This window comes from Hemiscyllium ocellatum, chromosome 12 (assembly GCF_020745735.1).
Source record: "Hemiscyllium ocellatum isolate sHemOce1 chromosome 12, sHemOce1.pat.X.cur, whole genome shotgun sequence".
Taxonomy (NCBI): Eukaryota; Metazoa; Chordata; class Chondrichthyes; order Orectolobiformes; family Hemiscylliidae; genus Hemiscyllium; species Hemiscyllium ocellatum.
In genome coordinates, this window is record NC_083412.1 from 69,540,043 (window position 1) to 69,559,972 (window position 19,930).

At 43.7% G+C, this 19,930-nt stretch overlaps 1 protein-coding gene across 7 annotated transcripts in view; it reads right to left on the reverse strand.

The window, feature by feature from the left end:
* Positions 1–3,023: 3,023 nt before the first annotated feature.
* Positions 3,024–19,930, reverse strand: part of LOC132821106 (NXPE family member 3-like) — a 152,018-nt gene continuing 135,111 nt past the window's right edge. For all 7 annotated transcript variants that reach the window (XM_060833650.1, XM_060833645.1, XM_060833648.1 and 4 more), the window contains 2 exons: positions 15,296–15,505; positions 3,024–4,393 (listed from right to left, as the gene is read on the reverse strand). In XM_060833650.1, the coding sequence (XP_060689633.1) occupies positions 3,846–4,393; positions 15,296–15,505 (758 nt within the window). In that variant the 3' untranslated portion in view covers positions 3,024–3,845. The remainder of the gene's footprint in view (positions 4,394–15,295; positions 15,506–19,930) is intronic.

Sequence of the window (19,930 nt, forward strand, 5' to 3'; positions counted from 1 at the left end):
GTTGCAGGAGCACCAAACTCATCCTGCCCAAGTTGAGCAATCTCCATTAGAGGAGCGGGGGTCTGACTGAGGGGTGCGAAGTGAAGAGGTTGGTGCTTCCTCAGGTGCACCATCATGAAGCCTGAACCCTTGGGGAGTCATGGGCTTTTGACAATGAGGGGAATGTGGGGGACTGCCGTCGGGCCGTTGCAGAACAGTGCAGCCTGTGCCTTGCCAAGCTGTACCTCTGCTGCCACCCTCAGTGGTCCCACAACGTACAGGCCAGTTGCTGCTAGCGGGAGGGGAGGGTGAGATGAGGGTCTGTGAGTGCAGGATGTGGTGATGCTGGGTCCTGAGGACCAGAAGCTGCACAGTGAAACTGACAGACCAAGGCCTGTCACTATCACCCAGCAGAGGAAAGATGAAGGGGCCGTTGGTAATAGGGAAAGAAGGGGGTCAAGAAGAGTGTGGGTAGGTGTGTTGGGGCATGGACAGGTGTAGCAGGAGCTTACCTGGTCAGAGGGTTCAGGGCTGCAGGTGATTGCCACCGGCAACATGGAGTAGTGGGTGACCGGGATCTCCAGTGTGAGACCCTCAGGGGAACAGTGAATGTTGGCGTTTAGTTTGCATAAGGTCTGTCGGCCCAGGAGGGTGACTGGGCAGGTAGTGGAAATGATGACCACATCAGGGACAGTGGCTGGTACGATACTAAAGCTCACGGGTTGGGAGAGTGGCTCTGTCATGGGCATTCCTGAAGCACATACTGTGTGACAGTCTTGGAACTCGGGGAAAGTTCTGCAGGGGGAGGTGCAGATGGCCCTGGAATCCACCAGAAAGGAGATGATCCACCCTCACCTTGCCTGGGAGGTAACCAGCAGCATTTAGCCGAGTGTCATGTTTTTCCACAGTTCCAACACTGTCCTTTTGGAAATCCCACAGCTCTCTGCACTGAATTGGCTGTGTCCCTAGGGCGGGTCTGGGTGTGCAACTCGGGGGAATGCCCCGTCTGTCTCGGCGTGGTGAACAGTCCATTCCAATCCAGGTTAATGAGTCTGACCAAGATGTTCCCCCCCTCCCCCCAGGACATTGTTTGCCTCGTCAGATTTATGTAGTTTATATATGCGCGCAGAATGTAGGGGGCAGCAATTTACGAGAGTCTGTCAGTCAGTTCCTTATCGTTCAGGGAATGCTTGCTGAGGAGTCCCAGGCCTCCCTAAAGCAGGCAATGAAGTCCGGCAAGGGCTCGTCTGCTCAGTGCCAAAATCTGTGTGCTGTCTTGCACTGGCTTTTCCCGCCTCCTTCACAATGCTGTCTAGCCATCTCTCCCAGTCTGCAGCAGCATCCCAGAGTTGGATGGGGAAGTTAATGGTCGCCCAGTGGGTCCCATAAACAAGTTGTAACAGGGTCTGCACATCCTGGGGCAGACGTTTGTAGATGTTGGAAATTTGTAGTCGCCAATTATAGAATGCGAGTGGTCGTTTCAATGGGTCGGGGGCACCTTGCAACATGGCCCGGACCTTTGCGTGGGTCCAGGGCTTATCAAGGGGAGTAGAGCCAATCCCGATGTGTGGAAGCTGGCTTTCAGGGCAGCCGCCGTGCCCCGTGTGACCCTGAGGTTAATATCTGGGTTGGGTAACAGTAGTGTGCAGAATGCTCGGCGGCTGCTGGGTCCTGTGGCGAGTTTCTCGCGGGGCTGTGTGCTAACAAAGGCAGCCACTTCATTTACCAGCAGGTCCCTCTCTGCGGCTGGTCGGGGATTGAGGGGCGTAGGGCGACAGGGCTGTGTCCAGGGTGGAGGGGTCGCCGTCGTCGGGATTTTATTGCAGCTTACTTTAGGGGACTGATGGTGTTTGACAATGTCCTGAAACTTGGCGGGACACTGCAACATGTCGACAGTGAGCCACGAGGGATCCCTGTGGCCCCCTGTAATGGCCGTGGTCCAGTAATCAGATTTATCAATTTTGAAGGATTTCTCCCCTCCCCCAGTTTCCTTCGAAAGAGTTGTCTGCTGTGTCTTAGCACAGTGTCTGCTGGTGAACTAGGTGTAACAAGAACATCTCCTACCTTATTCTTGAAGTTCACACATTTACCTTGCCTTCTCTGTTATATTCTTGTTCATTTTCGGCCCTGGGCCGTTCTCACTATGTGGTTGGGGTTACCCAGCTCCCACAGCTGCCATCTCCCGGCAAATAGTGAATGTCCGTGCCTCCATGGAGTCCTGGGTTGATTTGTAAAGGCTGTGCTTCAGCTTTCAGAGGGAAAAACAGAGCGCTCGCAGAAGAACCCGCAGGCTGTGAGTGATTGACAGGTAATTACAATAAAGGGGAATCGAGCGTGTAATCACTGACAGCACAGTAAACAAACACTTCAGCACTGAACAAGCGCAGCCAGGTGGGAGAACTGAAATTGACCTGACAAACACTCAGGAATGGCAGAAACAAGCAGACGCGCCCGAAACAAAAACTTAGAAACCACAGGACAGGACTACACAAATGGGGCCCCAGCCAATTTCCTTCGAGCTGAGGATCTATCGATATTAAAGCGAAAATTGATCAGCGCTCTCTCCTTCCATCTTGCCATACTTTCTCTGCTCGACCATCTTTCTCCTGACTGGATCAGAATCGTGACACAAGTCCTGGCTCAAGTTGGATCACGCACATGCCAAATTGTTTAAAATTTAATTAATCGATTTAGGAGCCTACCTGACTACCTCCGTAGGCCAAGCCTGTGGTAGCTGAAACCAATTTGCCACAGTTGCTACATCCGAAATGTGGCCACCCTCCCCAGTTGTCCAGCCTTTCTCTGGTCTGAGCCGCTGGGGCAGGGCTGGCCAGGTCTGAGTTGGTCTAAATTTGAAATATCAGCTTCACTTACCCTGTTGAGAGAGAAGAAAAAAGGGGCTGCCGACTAACGCCAAACTGTCGGAGAAACTAGCCCATTAAATTAGAGATCACAAAGCGCAGTTTGGAGTGAAACTGACAAACAGCTTATTAGTACGGTGATATCGCAGGAGAGAAATTGACTAAGCTGAAACAACACAGACAGCCTGTCCAGCTGGCAGAGAATACTCTTCCTCAAACTGAGGATGAAGCCAGGTTTTATAGGAATCTTGTACAATAAGGTAATTAAAATGGGGAAAGATACACTGTATTTGGAAATGGAGTAATCTAGTTACAGTGATAATAATTGAAAAACAGTTATCAGATGAATGTCCTGATTCTCGATACAGTGCAGCACCCTGACAGTATCAATGGGATCAGGAAACTCCAGTCCTCTTTGCAGGGAGGTGAGAATGTCTCTTTTGAAACAGTAAGGTGCTTCCATTGCTCCTGTTCTGGAGCGATGTCCTTGGTGGTGCCTCTCCATCTGACCTGTTCTTTGTGTGGCTTTGGGACAGCTGTGTTGACCTGGTATTGTTAGTGTGTTTTAGGAAGTATATTCCCTTGTCTGCGAATGCTCTCTGGTTTCACTTGTCAGTCTGTTTGGTCTCTGCTGAGGCATTCTGGGTGTTTCTGGTATAGTTTGGTCAAGTTTGCTTTCCTATGTTCTGTGTGGGCCTAGGCAGGTGGCAGATCTTTTCCCACAGTGTATTTGTAGAAGGAATGTGTGAGAGAGAGACTATGGTTTTGAGATGTTATGTGGGTGAGATATTGTGTGAGCAGGAGTGTGGGGAAGTGCTGAATAATTGAACAGTTTGTATGACGTGCATTCAGTGGGCATGTTCAGACCAGGTTTGTTAGACATGTGTCAGATATGGATATCCTGTAGCAGTGGTGATATAGACCCCTAAAAATATGAAGTTATACTTTAGATTTTGAATCATATGAAAAAAAACCCAGGTTATAATTGATCCCATACAAATGTCATTATTTTACAGAAGGGCACACATGTGAAAGAAACACATCTACTTCATTCTTTATAATAATTCTCCCGGGATGTATATGGTGAGGAAGGTAATGTGCTATTGTCATCTCCCAGGCATCAACAAATACCACTTTGATGCCTGTGAACATCTTCCTCATCACTGAATCAAACTGATAAGCGTACCAGTCACTGGCAGAGCTAATGATCTGTGGGGGCTGTTCCCGGACATTGGCTGTCTTTATGACAACCAGTGTATCCGGGCTCCTGTCAAGTAACTGTAGAATTGATCTCCTGATAATCTGTATTCTCCGAATGTAGACTTCGACAGGAAAAGGGGTGAAATGGGCCGTTAAGGTAATGGCTATAACTGTGTTTCCTCCTCCTCTAATTTCATCCAGTACATTTGAAGCATAACGCAGGTGTCTTGAAAAGGTGTCGAATTGGATGGGAAGACCATGAGGGCGAAATTTTACCACAATGTTGTTCTCCACATTCACTGCAAGATGAGGACCAATCTTGATAGGATTACCAAGATCCAATGTTTTCAGACCTAAAACACAAAAAGCAGAATTACTTGACATTCTAAGCCACAATGTTGCTGATGCTCATGGTTTCTGGAAGTGGAGGGCTCTCAGCTGCAGACAGCAGATCTCAAAATTTTCCAGACTGCTATTCTAATGAATGAGTTCCACACATAAAGTGTGCACTGGTATCATACAACAAACACAGGGGAGCAGAGAAGTGAGTCTATGACTGTGACCAAACAGGTGGATGAGGCCAAAGCCATTGATGTGGTGTTTATGGATTTCAGAACAGCATTTGATTAGGTAGTCCATGATAGGCTGTTGCAGAAAATGAAGGCATGGGATTGACGGTGATTTAGCGGTTTGGATCAGAAATTGGCTAGCTGAAAGAAGACAGGGTGGTGGTGGTTGGAAAATGTTCATCCTGGAGTTCAATTACTAGTGGTGTTCCGCAAGGGTCTGATTTGGGGCCACTACTGTTTGTCATTTTTATAAGTGACCTGGATGAGTGAGTAGAAGGATGGGTTAGTAAATTTGTGGACGAAAATAATGTCTGAGGTGTTGTGTACAGTGTGGAAGGATGTTGCAGGTTACACTGGGACATAGATAAGCTACAGAGCTGAGCTGAGAGGTGGCAAGTGGAGTTTAATGGGGAAAAGTGGGAGGTGATTAATTTTGGAAGGAGTAATAGGAATAAAGCGTACTCGGCTAATGGTAAGATTCTTGGTAGTGTGGATGAGCAAAGAGATCTCGCTATCCATGTACATAAATCCCTGAAAGTTGCCACCCAGGTTGAGAGGGTTGTTAAGAAGGCATGTGATGCGTTAGCTTTTCTTGATGGAGAGATTGAGTTTCAGAGCCATGAGGTGATGTCGCAGCTATACAAAACTCTGGTGAGACCACACTTGGAGTATGTGTACTTTTCTGGTCGCTGCATCATAGGAAATATGTGGAAGCATTGGAAAGCATGCAGAGGAGATTTACCAGGATGTTGCTGGTATGGAGGGACGGTCTTATGAGAAAAGGCTAAGGAACTTTAGGCTGTTTTCATTAGACAGAAGAAGGTTGAGAGGTGACTTAACTCAGACAGATAAGGTGATCAGAGCATTAGATAGGGTGAACAGTAAGAACATTTTTCCTCAGATGGTGAACTATGAGGAGACATAGTTTTAAATTGAGGAGTGATAGATTAGGACCGATGTTAGAAGTAGGTTTTTTACTCAGAGTAGTAAGGGTGTAGAATGCCCTGCCTGCATGAGTAGTAGTCTCACCAACTTTAAGGGTAAATATATGGATGATAATGGGATGGGCAGCATGGTGGCTCAGTGGTTAGCACTGCTACCTCACAATGCCAGGGTTCCAGATTTGATCTGAAAATGTGTTGCTGGAAAAGCGCAGCAGGTCAGGCAGCATCCAAAGAGCAGGAGAATCGATGTTTTGGGCATGAACCATGATTCCTGAAGAAGGGCTCATGCCCGAAACGTCGATTCTCCTGCTCTTTGGATGCTGCCTGACCTGCTGCGCTTTTCCAGCAATACATTTTCAGCTCTGATCTCCAGCATCTGCAGTCCTCACTTTCTCCTTCCAGGTTTGATTCCAACCTCTGGCGACTGTGTGTCGAGTTTGCACATTCCTCCAGGTGCTCTGGTTTCCTCCCACAGTCCAAAGATGTGCAGGTTAGGCTATGGCTATGGCTATGCTAAATTGCTCATAGTGTTAGGTGCATTAGTCAGAGGGAAAAAAGGGTTTGGGTGGGTTATGCTTCGGAGGGTCGGTGTATACTTGTTGGGCCAAAGGGCCTGTTTCCAGACTGTAAAAAATCTAATCTAGTCTTGGTTAGCTGGGCTTCAAATTGGTTTCACAGGTTAATGCAACAGGGTCAAAGGGCCTATACAGCACTGCAATATTTTATATGTTCCATTTTTTATGTATCTTAGTTTGCTTTCAGCTATTCTATGACAATTTACATTTTCTCCCATTTAAAATCATGAGCAGATCCATTGCAGAGACAGACTGCTGACCTGTTCCCAGTGTTCTGCCGACTTTACAGTAACAAGTTAACACAGTGTCAGTTTCTTTTCATCTTCCCTTTCTGGTAGTTCTGAGGGAGTGAACTGAAATTTCAAATGAACTTTGTGGGGTCATGGAGGTTAGAATATCCTGGAGGACATCACTGTTGATTGATTGATTGAGTCAATTCAGTAAATTAATACAGTACTGATAGCCCAGAATAGGTAGAAATTCCTGCTGGGCAGTCATGTTGGACAAAAAAAAACAATATTTTTGCAAGTATCACTGCAGTTCCAACACAACATAATTTTTTTTCTTAAGAGTCAGACCAGATTCAAAATATCAACTCTATTTCTCGACACAGATTCTGACATACTTGCTGACTTTCTCGAGCAATCTGTGCTTGCAACAAAATGATTACCTGGGACTACAATGTTTTGGCTATATCGGAGACATGGGTTTCACAGGGGCAGGAATGGTTGCTTGACGTGCCAGGGTTTAGAAAGTTTAAAAAGAGCAGGGAGGGTGAAAAACGCAGAGGGGGTGTAGCATTACTAATTAGAGAGTGCATCACAGCTACAGAAACAAAGGTTGTTGAGGAAGGCCTGTCTGCTGAGTCAGTATGGGAGGAAGTCAGGAACAGCAAGGGAGCAGCCACCGCATTGGGGGTTTTCTACAGACCACCTAATAGCAGTAGAGAGATTGAAGAATGCATAGGCGGGCAGATTCTGGAAAAATGCAGAGGTAGCACTGTTGTAGTTATGGGTAATTTCAACTTTCCTAATATCGACTGCAACCTCCTAAGTGCAGATGGTTTGGATGAAGCCATTTTTGTCAGGTGCGATCCGGAGGGTTTCCTTACTCAGTATGTAGACAGACCGACAGGGAAGAAGCCATTTTGGATTTGGTGCTCAATAATGAGCCAGCACAGGTGTCAGATCTCGCGGTGGGAGAACACTTTGGTGACAGTGATCACAACTGCCTAACATGTAACATAGCCTTAGAGAGGGAAAGGAGCAGTTACTGAGGGAAGATACTTAACTGGGGAAAAGGAAATTATGATGCTATCAGACAAGAGTTAGGAAGTACAGACTGGGAGCAATTTTCCACAGAAAGGGCACAGCAGACATGTAGAGACTGTTTAAGGAGCAATTGTTGCGAGTGATGTACGCATTTATTCCTCTAAGACAGGTAAGAAGGGGTAAGATTAAGGAACCTTGGATGACGAGAACAGAAGAGCTTCTCATTAAAAGGAAAATGGCAGCTTTTATATGGTGGAGGAAGCAAGGATCTAGCACAGCTTTAGAGAATTACAGGCTAGCTAGAAAGGAGCTCAGAATTGGACTGAGGAGAGCCAGGAGGGAGTATGAAAAAGGCTTAGCAAATAGGATTAGGGGGAACCCAAAGGCATTTTACTTATACGTGAGGAATAAGAGAATCATCAGGGAGAAGTTAGGGCTGATCAGGGATAGCGTAGGGAACTTGTGCGTGAAGACTGAGCAGATAGGGGAAGCCCTAAATGAGTATTTTGGTTCAGTTTTCTTGAAGGAAAGGGACCTTGTTGTGAATGAGAACTTTGAGGAGCTGAGATACAGGCTTGACCAGATCAAGATTGATGAAGTTGATGTGCTGGAAATTTTGGAAAACATTAAGATTGATAAGACCCCAGGGCCAGACCAGATTTATCCTAGGCTGCTCCTGGAAGGGAGAAAGGAGGTTGCTAAGCCGCTGGCGAAGATCTTTGCCTCCTCACTCTCCACAGGATTGTACTGGAGGATTGGAAGGAGGCGATTGTTGTTCCTATTTTTAAGAAGAGTAATAGGGAAATCCCTGGCAATTACAGACCAGTCTGTCTAACGTCTGTGGTCAGCAAAGTTTTGGAAAGAATTCCGAGGGATAGGATCTATGGCTATTTGGCAAAGCATAAAGTGATTAAAGGCAGTCAGCATGGCTTTGTTCGGGGTAGGTCATGCCTTACAAATCTTATTGAGTTCTTCGAGCAGGTCGACCAGTGGATGTGGTGTATATGGACCTCAGCAAGGCATTTGATAAGGTTCCCCATGGTAGGCTCATTCATAAAGTCAGGAAGTATGGGGTACAGGAAGACTTGACTGTCTGGATTCAGAATTGGTTGCCTGACAGAAGGCAGAGAGTGGTTGTACATGGAAAGTATTCTGCCTGGAGGTCAGTGTTGATTGGGGTCTGGCAGGGCTCTGTTCTTGGGCCTCTGCTCTTTGTAGTTTTTATAAATGACTTGGATGAGGAGGTTGAGGGGTGGGTTAGTAAATTTACAGATGTCACAAAGGTTGGAGGTGTCGTTGATAGTATAGAGGGCTACTGAAGGCTGCAGTGTGACATAGACAGGATGCAGAGCTGGGCTGAGAAATGGCAGATGGAGTTCAACCTGGATATATGTGAAGTGATGCATTTTGGAAGGTCGAACTCGAATGCTGAATATAGGATTAAAGACAGGATTCTTGGCAGAGTGGAGGAATAGAGGGATCAGGATGTGCAAGTACATAGATCCCTCAAAGTTGCCACTCAAGTGGATAGGGCTGTTAAGGAAGCATATGGTGCTTTGGCTTTCATTAAGAGGGGGATCGAGTTTAGGAGCCACGAGGATTTGCTACAGCTCTACAAGTCCCTGGTGATACCACACTTGGAATATTGTGTCCAGTTCTGATCGCCCTATGATAGGAAAGATACAGAGGCTTTGGAGAGGGTGCAAAGAAGGTTTACCAGGATGCTGCCTGGATTGGAGGGCTTGCCTTATGAAGAAAGGTTGAAAAAGCTTGAACTTTTCTCTCTGGAGAGAAGAAGGAAGAGGGGAGACTTGATCGGGGTATACAAGATAATGAGAGGAATGGATAGTCAATAGCCAGAGACTTTTCCCCACGGCAGGATTGATGGGTATGAGGGATCATAGTTTTAAGATATTAGGGGAAGGTATAGAGGAGACGTCAGAGGTAGGTTCTTTACGCAGAGAGCTGTGAATGCATGGAATGTGTTGCCAGTGGTGGTGGTGGAAGCAGAGTCAGCAGGGATGTTTAAGTGACTGCTGGACATGCACATGGAGAGCAGTGAGTTGAGGGGTGCGTAATTTAAGTTATATCTTTACATTACGATTGAACCTCGTGGGCCAAAGGGCCTGTTCTGTGCTGTACTTTTCTATAAATCTATTAACAAAGACTGGTTCAGATATTGACACATGATCCAGTCAGTGAGAGGGCAGTAATGGATGAGGAATGGAGATAGTGGCCTGAGAGCTACAACAACACACACAAATGATAGAAATTAGTAACTTGAGCTAGGAGGGGAAGCAATTCACAAAGTGACAAAGAGCAGGAATCAAGGTTAAGGTTATATTACTGTCAGGATTACTCCACAGCAATCGTCTGAACTGCTTTATTCTGAGATAGGAAATGCTACAAAACACAGTGAAAATAGCCATAACTTGGGGAATGTTACTGGGAGGGAGATTGGATCAGGGACTGGAAACTTGGGACAAAGTCATAGAAGAAGGCATGAGGAGGCTGCCTCAGAGTTAGTCATAGAGTCATAGAGATGTACAGCATGGAAACAGACCCTTCAGTCCAACCCGTCTATGCCAACCAGATAGCCCAACCCAATCTAGTCCCACCTGCCAGCGCCCGGCCCATATCCCTCCAAACCCTTCCTATTCATATTCCCATCCAAATGCCTCTTAAATGTTGCAATTGTACCAGTCTCCACCACATCCTCTGGCAGCACATTCCATACACGTATCACCCTCTGCGTGAAAAAGTTGCCCCTTTGGTCTCTTTTATATCTTTCCCCTCTCACCCTAAACCTATGCCCTCTAGTTCTGGACTCCCCGTCCCCAGAGAAAAGACTTTGCCTATTTATCCTATCCATGCCACTCATAATTTTGTAAACCTTTATAAGGTCACCCCTCAGCCTCCGACGCTCCAGGGAAAACAGCCCCAGTCTGTTCAGCCTCTCCCTATAGCTCAGATCCTCCAACCCTGGCAACATCCTTGTAAATCTTTCTGAACCCTTTCAAGTTTCACAACATCTTTCCGATAGGAAGGAGACCAGAATTGCACGCAATATTCCAACAGTGGCCTAACCAATGTCCTGTACAGCCGCAACATGACCTCCCAACTCCTGTACTCAATACTCTGACTAATAAAGGAAAGCATACCAAACTCCTCCTTCACTATCCTATCTACCTGCGACTCCACTTCCTGCACTCCAAGGTCTCTTTGTTCAGCAACATTCCCTAGGAACTTACTATTAAGTGTATAAGTCCTGCTAAGATTTGCTTTCCCAAAATGCAGTCCCTCACATTTATCTGAATTAAATTCTATCTGTCACTTCTCAGCCCATTGGCCCATCTGGTCCAGATCCTGTTGTAATGTGAGGTAACCCTCTCTGCTGTCCACTACACCTCCAATTTTGGTGTCATCTGCAAACTTACTAACTGTACCTCCTATGCTCGCATCCAAATCATTTATGTAAATGACAAAAAGTAGAGGACCCAGCACCGATCCTTGTGGCACTCCACTTGTCACAGGCCTCCGGTCTGAAAAACAACCCTCCACCACCGCCTTCTGTCTTCTACCTTTCAGCCAGTTCTGTATCCAAATGGCAAGTTCTCCTTGTATTCCATGAGATCTAGCCTTGCTAATCAGTCTCCCATGGGGAACCTTGTCGAACGCCTTACTGAAGTCCATTTAGTTCACATCTACTGCTCTGCCCTCATCAATCATCTTTGTTATTTCTTCAAAAAAACTCAATCAAGTTTGTGAGACATGATTTCCCATGCACAAAGCCATGTTGACTATCCCTAATCAGTCCTTGCCTTTCCAAACACATGTACATCCTGTCCGTCAGGATTCCCTCCAACAACTTGCCCACCACCGAGGCCTATGGTTCACTGGCTCATTGGTCTATAGTCCCTGGCTCGTCTTTACCGTTCTTCTTAAATAGAGGCACCACATTTGCCAACCTCCAGTCTTACGGTACCTCACCTGTGACTATCGATGATATAAATATCTCAGCAAGAGGCCCAGCAATCACTTCTCTAGCTTCCCACTGAGTTCTCGGGTACACCTGATCAAGTCCTGGGGATTTATCCACCTTTAACCATTTCAAGACATCCAGCACTTCCTCCTCTGTAATATGGACATTTTGCAAGATGTCACCATCTATCTCCCTACTGTCTATAGCTTCTATTTCCTTTTCCACAGTAAATACTGATGCAAAATATTCATTTACTGAACTGTAAAGCCAATTACTGCATTACCATCAAGAAAGAAACAAAACAATAATTTATTTTAAAATGAAGGGTGACAGATATAGAACAGATGTTAGAGGTATTGGAATTTTAGTTAATTTGGCAACAATCCGGGATTCACTTATTTTTGTGTCTCGATCATTAGAATTATTTGCAACTGTTTGTGATGTTTCCCTGAGATTCAGCACCACCTGGTGGAGTTCTGATGCATTGAACTTGGAGGTTTTCCATGATCTAATGTCAGGGCTCACCCAGCCACTGGATATGAGAGCAAAGGGGCTTGTAAAATTAAGTTGGTGGTCTTCCCACCATTTTCCACTCCAGCTCCAACCTGCCTCCCGTATTCAATGAGAAGTTATGGTTACCATAATCTTACAACACCATAGGGCTACGCTGTCATTACAGAGGGATGACTGGTCATGGTTTCACCTGAGGGTCACCGTGCCTTTAGGCAAGGGGTAACTTTGAGACAGAGTCTTTCATGGTAAACTCAGCTCTAGCAGGAATTAAACCTACACTTTGACACCACTTTGCATTGTAAACCATTAGTCCAGCAGACTGAGCTAACCAACTCCCTATTTCCCACAGTAAGATTGAACAGGAAGGCACCACGCAGTCTGCTCATGTTTAGTCCTCTTGAGATCCTTAAGGGACCATGAATATGAGACCTACTCAAGTCTACTCATCAGGTCTGTAGCTGCACCTCAGGTTCCAAAACCCTGCCCTTCCCGTTATTGGAGATGGCATTAAAACCTGTTATACTATATCTAGAGACAATAAAATACTGCAGATGCTGGAATCCAAAGTAGACAGGCAGGAGGCTGGAAGAACACAGCCAGCCAGGCACCCTGCGTGCTGTGTTCTTTCAGCCTCCTGCCTGGCTATATCATATTTAATGTCATATATATCAGTACATCTTTACAAGCCAAGTTAATGATATCATCACTGCATTAAAGAAGTGACTTGAAGTTATAAAGGTTTTATACCCCATCTTATTTGGAACATTGAAGGCTACTGAAGCAAGCTGCTCAGTTGCAATCAAATAGCTTACTGTTGGTCCAGATATTTACATGGTTCAAAAAGCATTTTTTGTGGAATTGCTAGCTGCAATTGGATTTTTCAATATCATAATATTCACACTCAGTTTCTAATGTTAAGAATTGTTACTATAAATCAGATGTAATTTTGCTCCCAGCAAGGTATTCTATCATGGTTATCAATGGTGACCATCTGTGAAAAAGACTCCAATATTTTTTTTCAGAAACTGATTGGAGACTAACTAGACTACAGTTCTTATTGGAGGGGGCTTGAAGCATGAAATGGTCCAAGCAGAATGTTCTTCCATTGCAAACAAATGGATTAAGAATATTCCAAACCATCAGGTGTTGGCGGGTGTAATAATTACATTTAACAGCCAACTAAAATGTTTGCTGCATCTTTCAATACCATATCCCCTGTGCTTAATTTCTTATAATACAAGCAATAACAAGTATTGTCACACCAGATAAAGAAACTTTGCTGGAGGAAAACCTCATATCCTGGGTCACCATTTGTAAATAAAGAGTTTAAGATCTCAGTGGTAAATATTTGGAAATCTAATTGAAGATCAACTAGAAAGCAGCCTTGAACATAAAGGATCCAGACAATAACTCAGCACCATAAGCCTCTTGAACTTCCAACAGCCTTACAGAACTCCTTATAGACACTGACCAACCAGAAGACAGAATTAATTTCTTTCTGAATAAAGCCTTTCAAGCTTGAAGTCCTGTCGTTGTGTTTGTGAAAAAAAAAACAAAATGCCTCCAGTTCTTGTGTTCAAAAAGGAAGTCAAATGCTCCTGACAGAATGGATGCAAAACTTTCAAAAGTCAATACTGCTTATAAAACACTTCACTGCAGTAAGAATGTTCTTTTTTGTCCAGACAAATTTCTTTCTTCAAATTAGTGTGAAATGAAAAAGAAAGATTTGGGAGGTCACGTTGTGGCTGTATAAGACATTGGTTAGGCCACTGTTGGAATATTGCATGCAATTCTGGTCTCCTTCCTATCAGAAAGATGTTGTGAAACTTGAAAGAGTTCAGAAAAGATTTACAAGGATATTGCCAGGGTTGGAGGATTTGAGCTATAAGGAGAAGCTGGAGAAGCTGAACAGGCTGGGGCTGTTTTCCCTGGAGCGTCAGAGGCTGAGGGGTGACCTCATAGAGGTTTACAAAATTATGAGTGGCATGGATAGGGTAAATAGGCAAAGGTTTTTTTTTCCTGGGGATGGGGGGTCCAGAAGTAGAAGGCATAAGTTTAGAGTGAGAGGGGAAAGACATAAAAGAGACCTAAGGGACAATGTTTTCATGCAGAGGGTGATACTTGTATGGAATGAGCTGCCAGAGGAAGTGGTGGAGGCTAGTACAATTGCAATATATAAGAGGTATTTGAATGGGTATATGAATAGGAAGGATATGGGCCTGGTGCTGGCAGGTGGGACTAGATTGGGTTGGGATAACAGGTCGACATGGACGGATTTGACTGAAGGATCTGTTTCCATGCTGTATATGACTCTGATTCTAAATGCTAGAAAGTCAGAAACCTGTAAGTACAAACTTACAATGTTAAACTTACAGAGCTGAAATTCCTGAAACAACGCTCCTAATGGAGACACGGCCAGTCATGTGGTACCAGCAACAAAAATGAAGGGAAACGGGTGGAAAAGTAAACTGAGAAAATAAAAAAAAGTAACAAAGAATAGCCTTACACTGAACAGCATTCAACTTCAATAAAATTAAAATAAAAAACAATCGATCAATCATAGAGAAGTGAAAAGCAAACACCTAATATTTGCTTGCGCATCCAAAGGTACCTTTACTGAATTATGAAAATATAAACAACCAATTCAGCTCTAATTTACACATTGAGTGATAGATAATCCCAAGAGAAGTCTGAAAATCTTGCCTGGTAACAAGCAGCTTTTCAGAACTAACAGATCCAATGTTATAAATGATCTGAAAGATCCAGAAAAAGATCTGGAATGTTCTTGAAAACCAGCACAAGGTAAGAACTAACATTAGAATAAATGGACTCTAACTCGTATTAAAAAGACAAGAGTCTTTGTTTTTTAAGGGCAACAGAGGCAATCCAGGAAATTATGGGCCAGTTGGGCTTTACATCTGTTGCCTAGCAATTATTGAAGAAGATTCTTAATGAGAGGTCTTACTCACATTTGGAAAGGAATGGACTCATTAGGAATAGTCGGTACGGCTTAGTGAGGGGAATGGCTGGTTGCTCAAATTCTCCCTGTGTCTGTGTGGGTATTGAGTACTTCGAGGAAGTGATGAAGATATTTGATGACGGTAGGTCTTGTCCAGAAGATTAAGTTACATGGGATCTGCAGTGAGTCAGCATGGTCATGGAAGAGAGAGAATAGTTTTAACAAATTAAAAAGTCCAATTGACAAATTTCAAGTGTCATATATGCCTCTCATATATTATTGATGTTACAGACAAGATGGTAGAGAGATAGACAGGTCAACAGACAGAGAGAGAGAGATAGGCTAACAGATGGGCAAGTGGACAGTTTACATAAGGTGGGGCAGACAGATTCTCAAATTTGTACAAAACTAGAGAAACAGACAGATACAATAATCACCTAACCTGGAATGGATTGAGTTAAATATTCAAACCACTGACGCATAGTGGAATCTCCAAACAGATAAACTTTTTTTCGACGAAGACAGTCTGCCATTTTTGCAGGAGTGTCAAAGTGGTAAATATTGCAGGTTGTTGACATCCATCGGTCCTTATAATAAAAACCGGATGGTGATACAACGGGCTGTCCCCGGACACATTTTCCAAGACCCGGAGCTGAAAATAAAGAGAAAAAGACAGGAAAATCATGATGCACTACACCTTCCAATAAAAATTTATTTTCATCCAGGTAATCACAGATTCCATGATAACGGTGATCCCAGGAGGACCATCAGCTGTTGCTACCGGAAGTACAAAAGCAGAGAGAATACTACTCTGAGTAATAATCTGAACAAGGCTGTGTCAGTGGGCAAATACACCACTTGTTGTCACTGAATTGTCATGAGAAAGATGCCCCACTGTTAATCCTTGTTCTCTACTGGGATACTTGACTCAGCTGGCTGATGGTGGAGAATGTAATCATGTTCCATTCAATACAGCCTCCTGTATGTATGGTACTATATTAGACTGTTTAACTTTCTCCATAAAAGAAAAGAGCTAATAAAATGTGAAAGTCATACTTCATTCCTGGTGGCTTAGTGGTTCGCACTGCTGCCCCACAGCACCAGGGACTCAGTTTTGATTCCACCCTTGGGTGACTATCTGTGTGGAATTTGCACATTCTCCCTGTGTCTGCGTGGGTTTCCTCCCACAACCCAAAGATGTGCAGATTAAGTGAATCGGCCATGCTAAATTGTCCATAGTGTTCAGGGATGTATAGGCTACATGCATTAGTCAGGGGTAAATGTAGAATAATAGGGTAGGGGAATGGGTTTGGGTGGGATACTCTGAGGGTCGGTGTGGACTTGTTGGACCAAAGGGCCTGTTTCTACACTAGGGATTCTAGTTCAAATTCTTTTCATTGACAGTAGCAAGTACACCCTGTACATTGTCCCTGTTATCTTTGCCATAGAATATAAAAAATATGAACTATTCCTGGGATATCTGTGTTGTTTATGTATTCAGTCCATAACTCTGGAATTCACACACTTCTGCACCGGTTTTGAGTAACCTAAGTGTCTTTACAGCCATAAGTGTTTTCTATATTCTTGATGCATGAAAGCATATTTGCATAGGAAGAGAATACCAGTGGATTCCAAAGATTCAGTGAAGTACTTTACTGCAATTACAAGCTATTTATTTTGCAGTTTTAGCCTGTTCCTGAGCTACAGATGGATAGTTGGCAGTAACTTTGATGGTGACCTGCTGATGTCCCATATTCGTGTTCTCCAAGTATAGATTACTTGAGGGGATTTTCATGATCAGCAATGACCGAAATGGATGGTGGGGGATCATTGGCCTGTTAGGAGAAATGTATTTTGAGGTGTATGGTAATCTTTCCACATCCAAGTGAACTCTTTTGTAAGTTCTTTCTGGCTAGACTGAAACATTAAAAGCATCCACATGCTTCATGACCTGAAACAGCTTTTCCAGTTAAATGTCAATTTAATCAACTCTCATGAAGGGCTACTCTCCATGAGGCCTAGCAAAGTTTCATGTGTTATTGTCCAATCTCAGTTCATTGTTGTTGTGGGGTTTTGCTGTAGGCTGACCCTCGGTCCCTCTGCTCAGGATATGCCTTGCATGTTGCTCTGGGATTGCCTACACTCACATGGTGTTCCCCAAGCTCAGTCGGACAAGTGAGGGTGTCCACTACCATTGACATGCCCTATAGCTCCCATGCTCCTCTTGCTGCATTTTCTAATGACAAAGTCCATTGAGTGCACGTTTGAGTGCAGTTGGGTTCAGCTGATTGGCATTTTTGCATGGTTACATCATTAATCCCACATTCCAAATGGTCTCTCAACATCTCATTCAGTGTTAGCCTGAAATCACACACCTCTGCTAATCAAATTCACCTCATCAAAAATCCCAATATGGATTCCCCCAGTTCTCAAACTGCCAAATAAAATCTGTAGCATTCCGGAATTACTGGTGGTTTGGGTCATAATATTCCCTAAGTAACTTGGTCAATTCTTGAAAGGTTTTCGGGTCTGGTGCCTCAAGGAAAGTTAAGCTCCTAATAAACCAAAATCGCTGTGGGTCCACAAGCAGTCAGAAGGATTACTCGTTGCTTTACATCTGCCCCAATGTCATTTGCTCAGAAAAGATATTGCATTCTTTCCACATACTGGGCCCAGTCTTCAACAGTGGGATTGAATGAGTCAAGCTTTGCAAATAAAGACCAGAAATGATTACCCCAAATTAAGATGACGTTGTAAGCAAATTTCCTTCAGGCACATATTGTGTTCTCTTTTCACCACTGAAATACCTGCATGGAAGCCAGGAACATGTCATCAAGCCATCCTTTATTTACATGTTCACGGTATCTATGCTGTGACTAGCCAGTACATAGCCATTCCCTAGAATGAGGAGACTCCCTGAACTTGCTGTTTATCTCTGTCAGCTACAGCTCCCTGATTGGAGCTCTTAACCAGGGCCAATCAAGAATCGCATAGTCATGGAGATCCACCTGGCTAAACACTACAATGTGCAACTCCAATCTACTACGCTGGAATACTGACCCTCTGTCCAGTGGAAAATCTATTCGATTGTCTGTAACTGGCAGACAATGAAGCCAGCTATTCTGTTCCTTCATCCTCTACCATGGAGCAATATTGTATTTGTGAAACTGCTGCATCACATGCAAGTCATGGGTAAATCAGGCAACAAGGCACCATTTCTCCAGGTGGGAAGACATTAGTACTGCATCATCGATCTAAGTGGCCAAAAAAGTGTTGGTCTTGCAAAAAAATCTTTCTTTTTTTTTAAAACTTGCCTAATCCACTGGTTTATCATCACTCATTTCTACCTTTTTTTTTTCATTCAATTTTATGCTATCATCAACTTTATCTTGGGATAAAAAGGAATTTTTCAGGATGGGAATCTGTAACTGCTGGGGATCAGTGCTGGGCCCACAAATATTTCCAGTCTACCTTAATGATCTTGATGAGGGAAGTGAATACAGTCAGTTTTACAAATGACAAACATAGGAAGGCAACTGGTGAAAATAACACCAAAGTGTTTGCAAACAAATATAGATAAGTTTAGTGAGTAGACACAAATATAATGTGGTTTTACATTTTGGCAGAAAACAGAAAAGATGAATATTATTTAACTGTAGGGATTTGGGGGTCTTCATGCACAAATCATAAAAAGCTAGCTTATAATCTCAGCCAGTGATAAGAAAGGCCTATGGAAAGTTGGCTATTATATCAAGAGGCAATGATGTATAAAAATCAAAGTAATAAAAAAACGTCTTGCACCAACTATTTAAAGCTTTCATTAGACCACACCTGGGATCGTGTAAACAGTATCTTTCCTTAAAAAAGGAAATTAAAATAGTGGCATTGGAGGCAGTCTGGAAGAGACTCATTAGGTTAGTCCAGGGTCTGGGGAAGAAATGGAGATGGTTGGGCCTTTTCTCATTGGAGTTGAGAAGAGTAAGAAATGACGTTATTGAAGCATACTTTGGAGATTTAGATCCTTTGGAGGTTTCACCAGAGCAGATGCTGAGAGGTTATTTCCCTTGTGGAAGTAGCCAGAACTGGAGATAATATTCTCAGAGTTAGGGACTGCACGTTTAAGACAGAGGTGATAACAGAGTGAATCTGTCAAATTATTGCCCAAAAAAGAGTCATTAATTATTGTAAAGGCTGTGACAAAGAGAATTTTAATTGGTCAGGGAATCAAGGGTTATAAGGGCAAGGCAAGAAGGTGGAGGTGAGGATTATCGGATCAGTCATGATCTCATTGAACAGAAGAGCAGACTCAATGGGCAGAATGGCCGACTTCTGCTCCTACACCTTACAGTCTTACAGCAGGTTTAATCTTCTGATTGTAGGTTATATTCTGCTGAGATTACTGTGTGATTGGCCAGAGACACAGACCTGGGAAGTTTGCCCTATACTTATCCTACACAGACTTTTTAGAGCTTTTCATAGCTGGTGTAAAACTTATTGAAGTATATAACTTTTATAAATCCATTGGTGTGTCATGCCAATAGCTGCAGCAATGCTGATCACCCTCTCCCTCACTCGACAGTGCTCAGCACCCTTTCTCAAGCCAGAGATGGGGTAACTGCTCTGGCCCCTCTGAACAATGACAGTGTTACAAAGGAACATGGGAACACAAGTAGGCCATTTAATCCTTTGTGCCCTTTCTACTCTTCAAAGAGGTCATAGCTGTTCTGTGGCCTAATATGACACACATAACTTTGGCACATATCCCTTAATACTTATGCATAACAAAACTTTATCTCAGTTTTAAAATTAACTTCTGATCTTGCATTGATTGATGTTTATGAAGAGAGTTTCAAACAGCTACCACCATTTGTGCTTCCATACATTTTTCCTGAATGCTCTGCCCTAATTCTCATATTATGTCTCTTTGTTCTGGAATTCCCAACCAGTGTACATAGGTTGGCTTCATCAGTCCTGTTGTTTATCTTAATATCTTGAAGACTGCAATCAGACCACCACTTAATCTTCTAAATTCTAGAGGAAAAATGCCTAATTTGTGTTCTTTTTTCTCATAACTTAA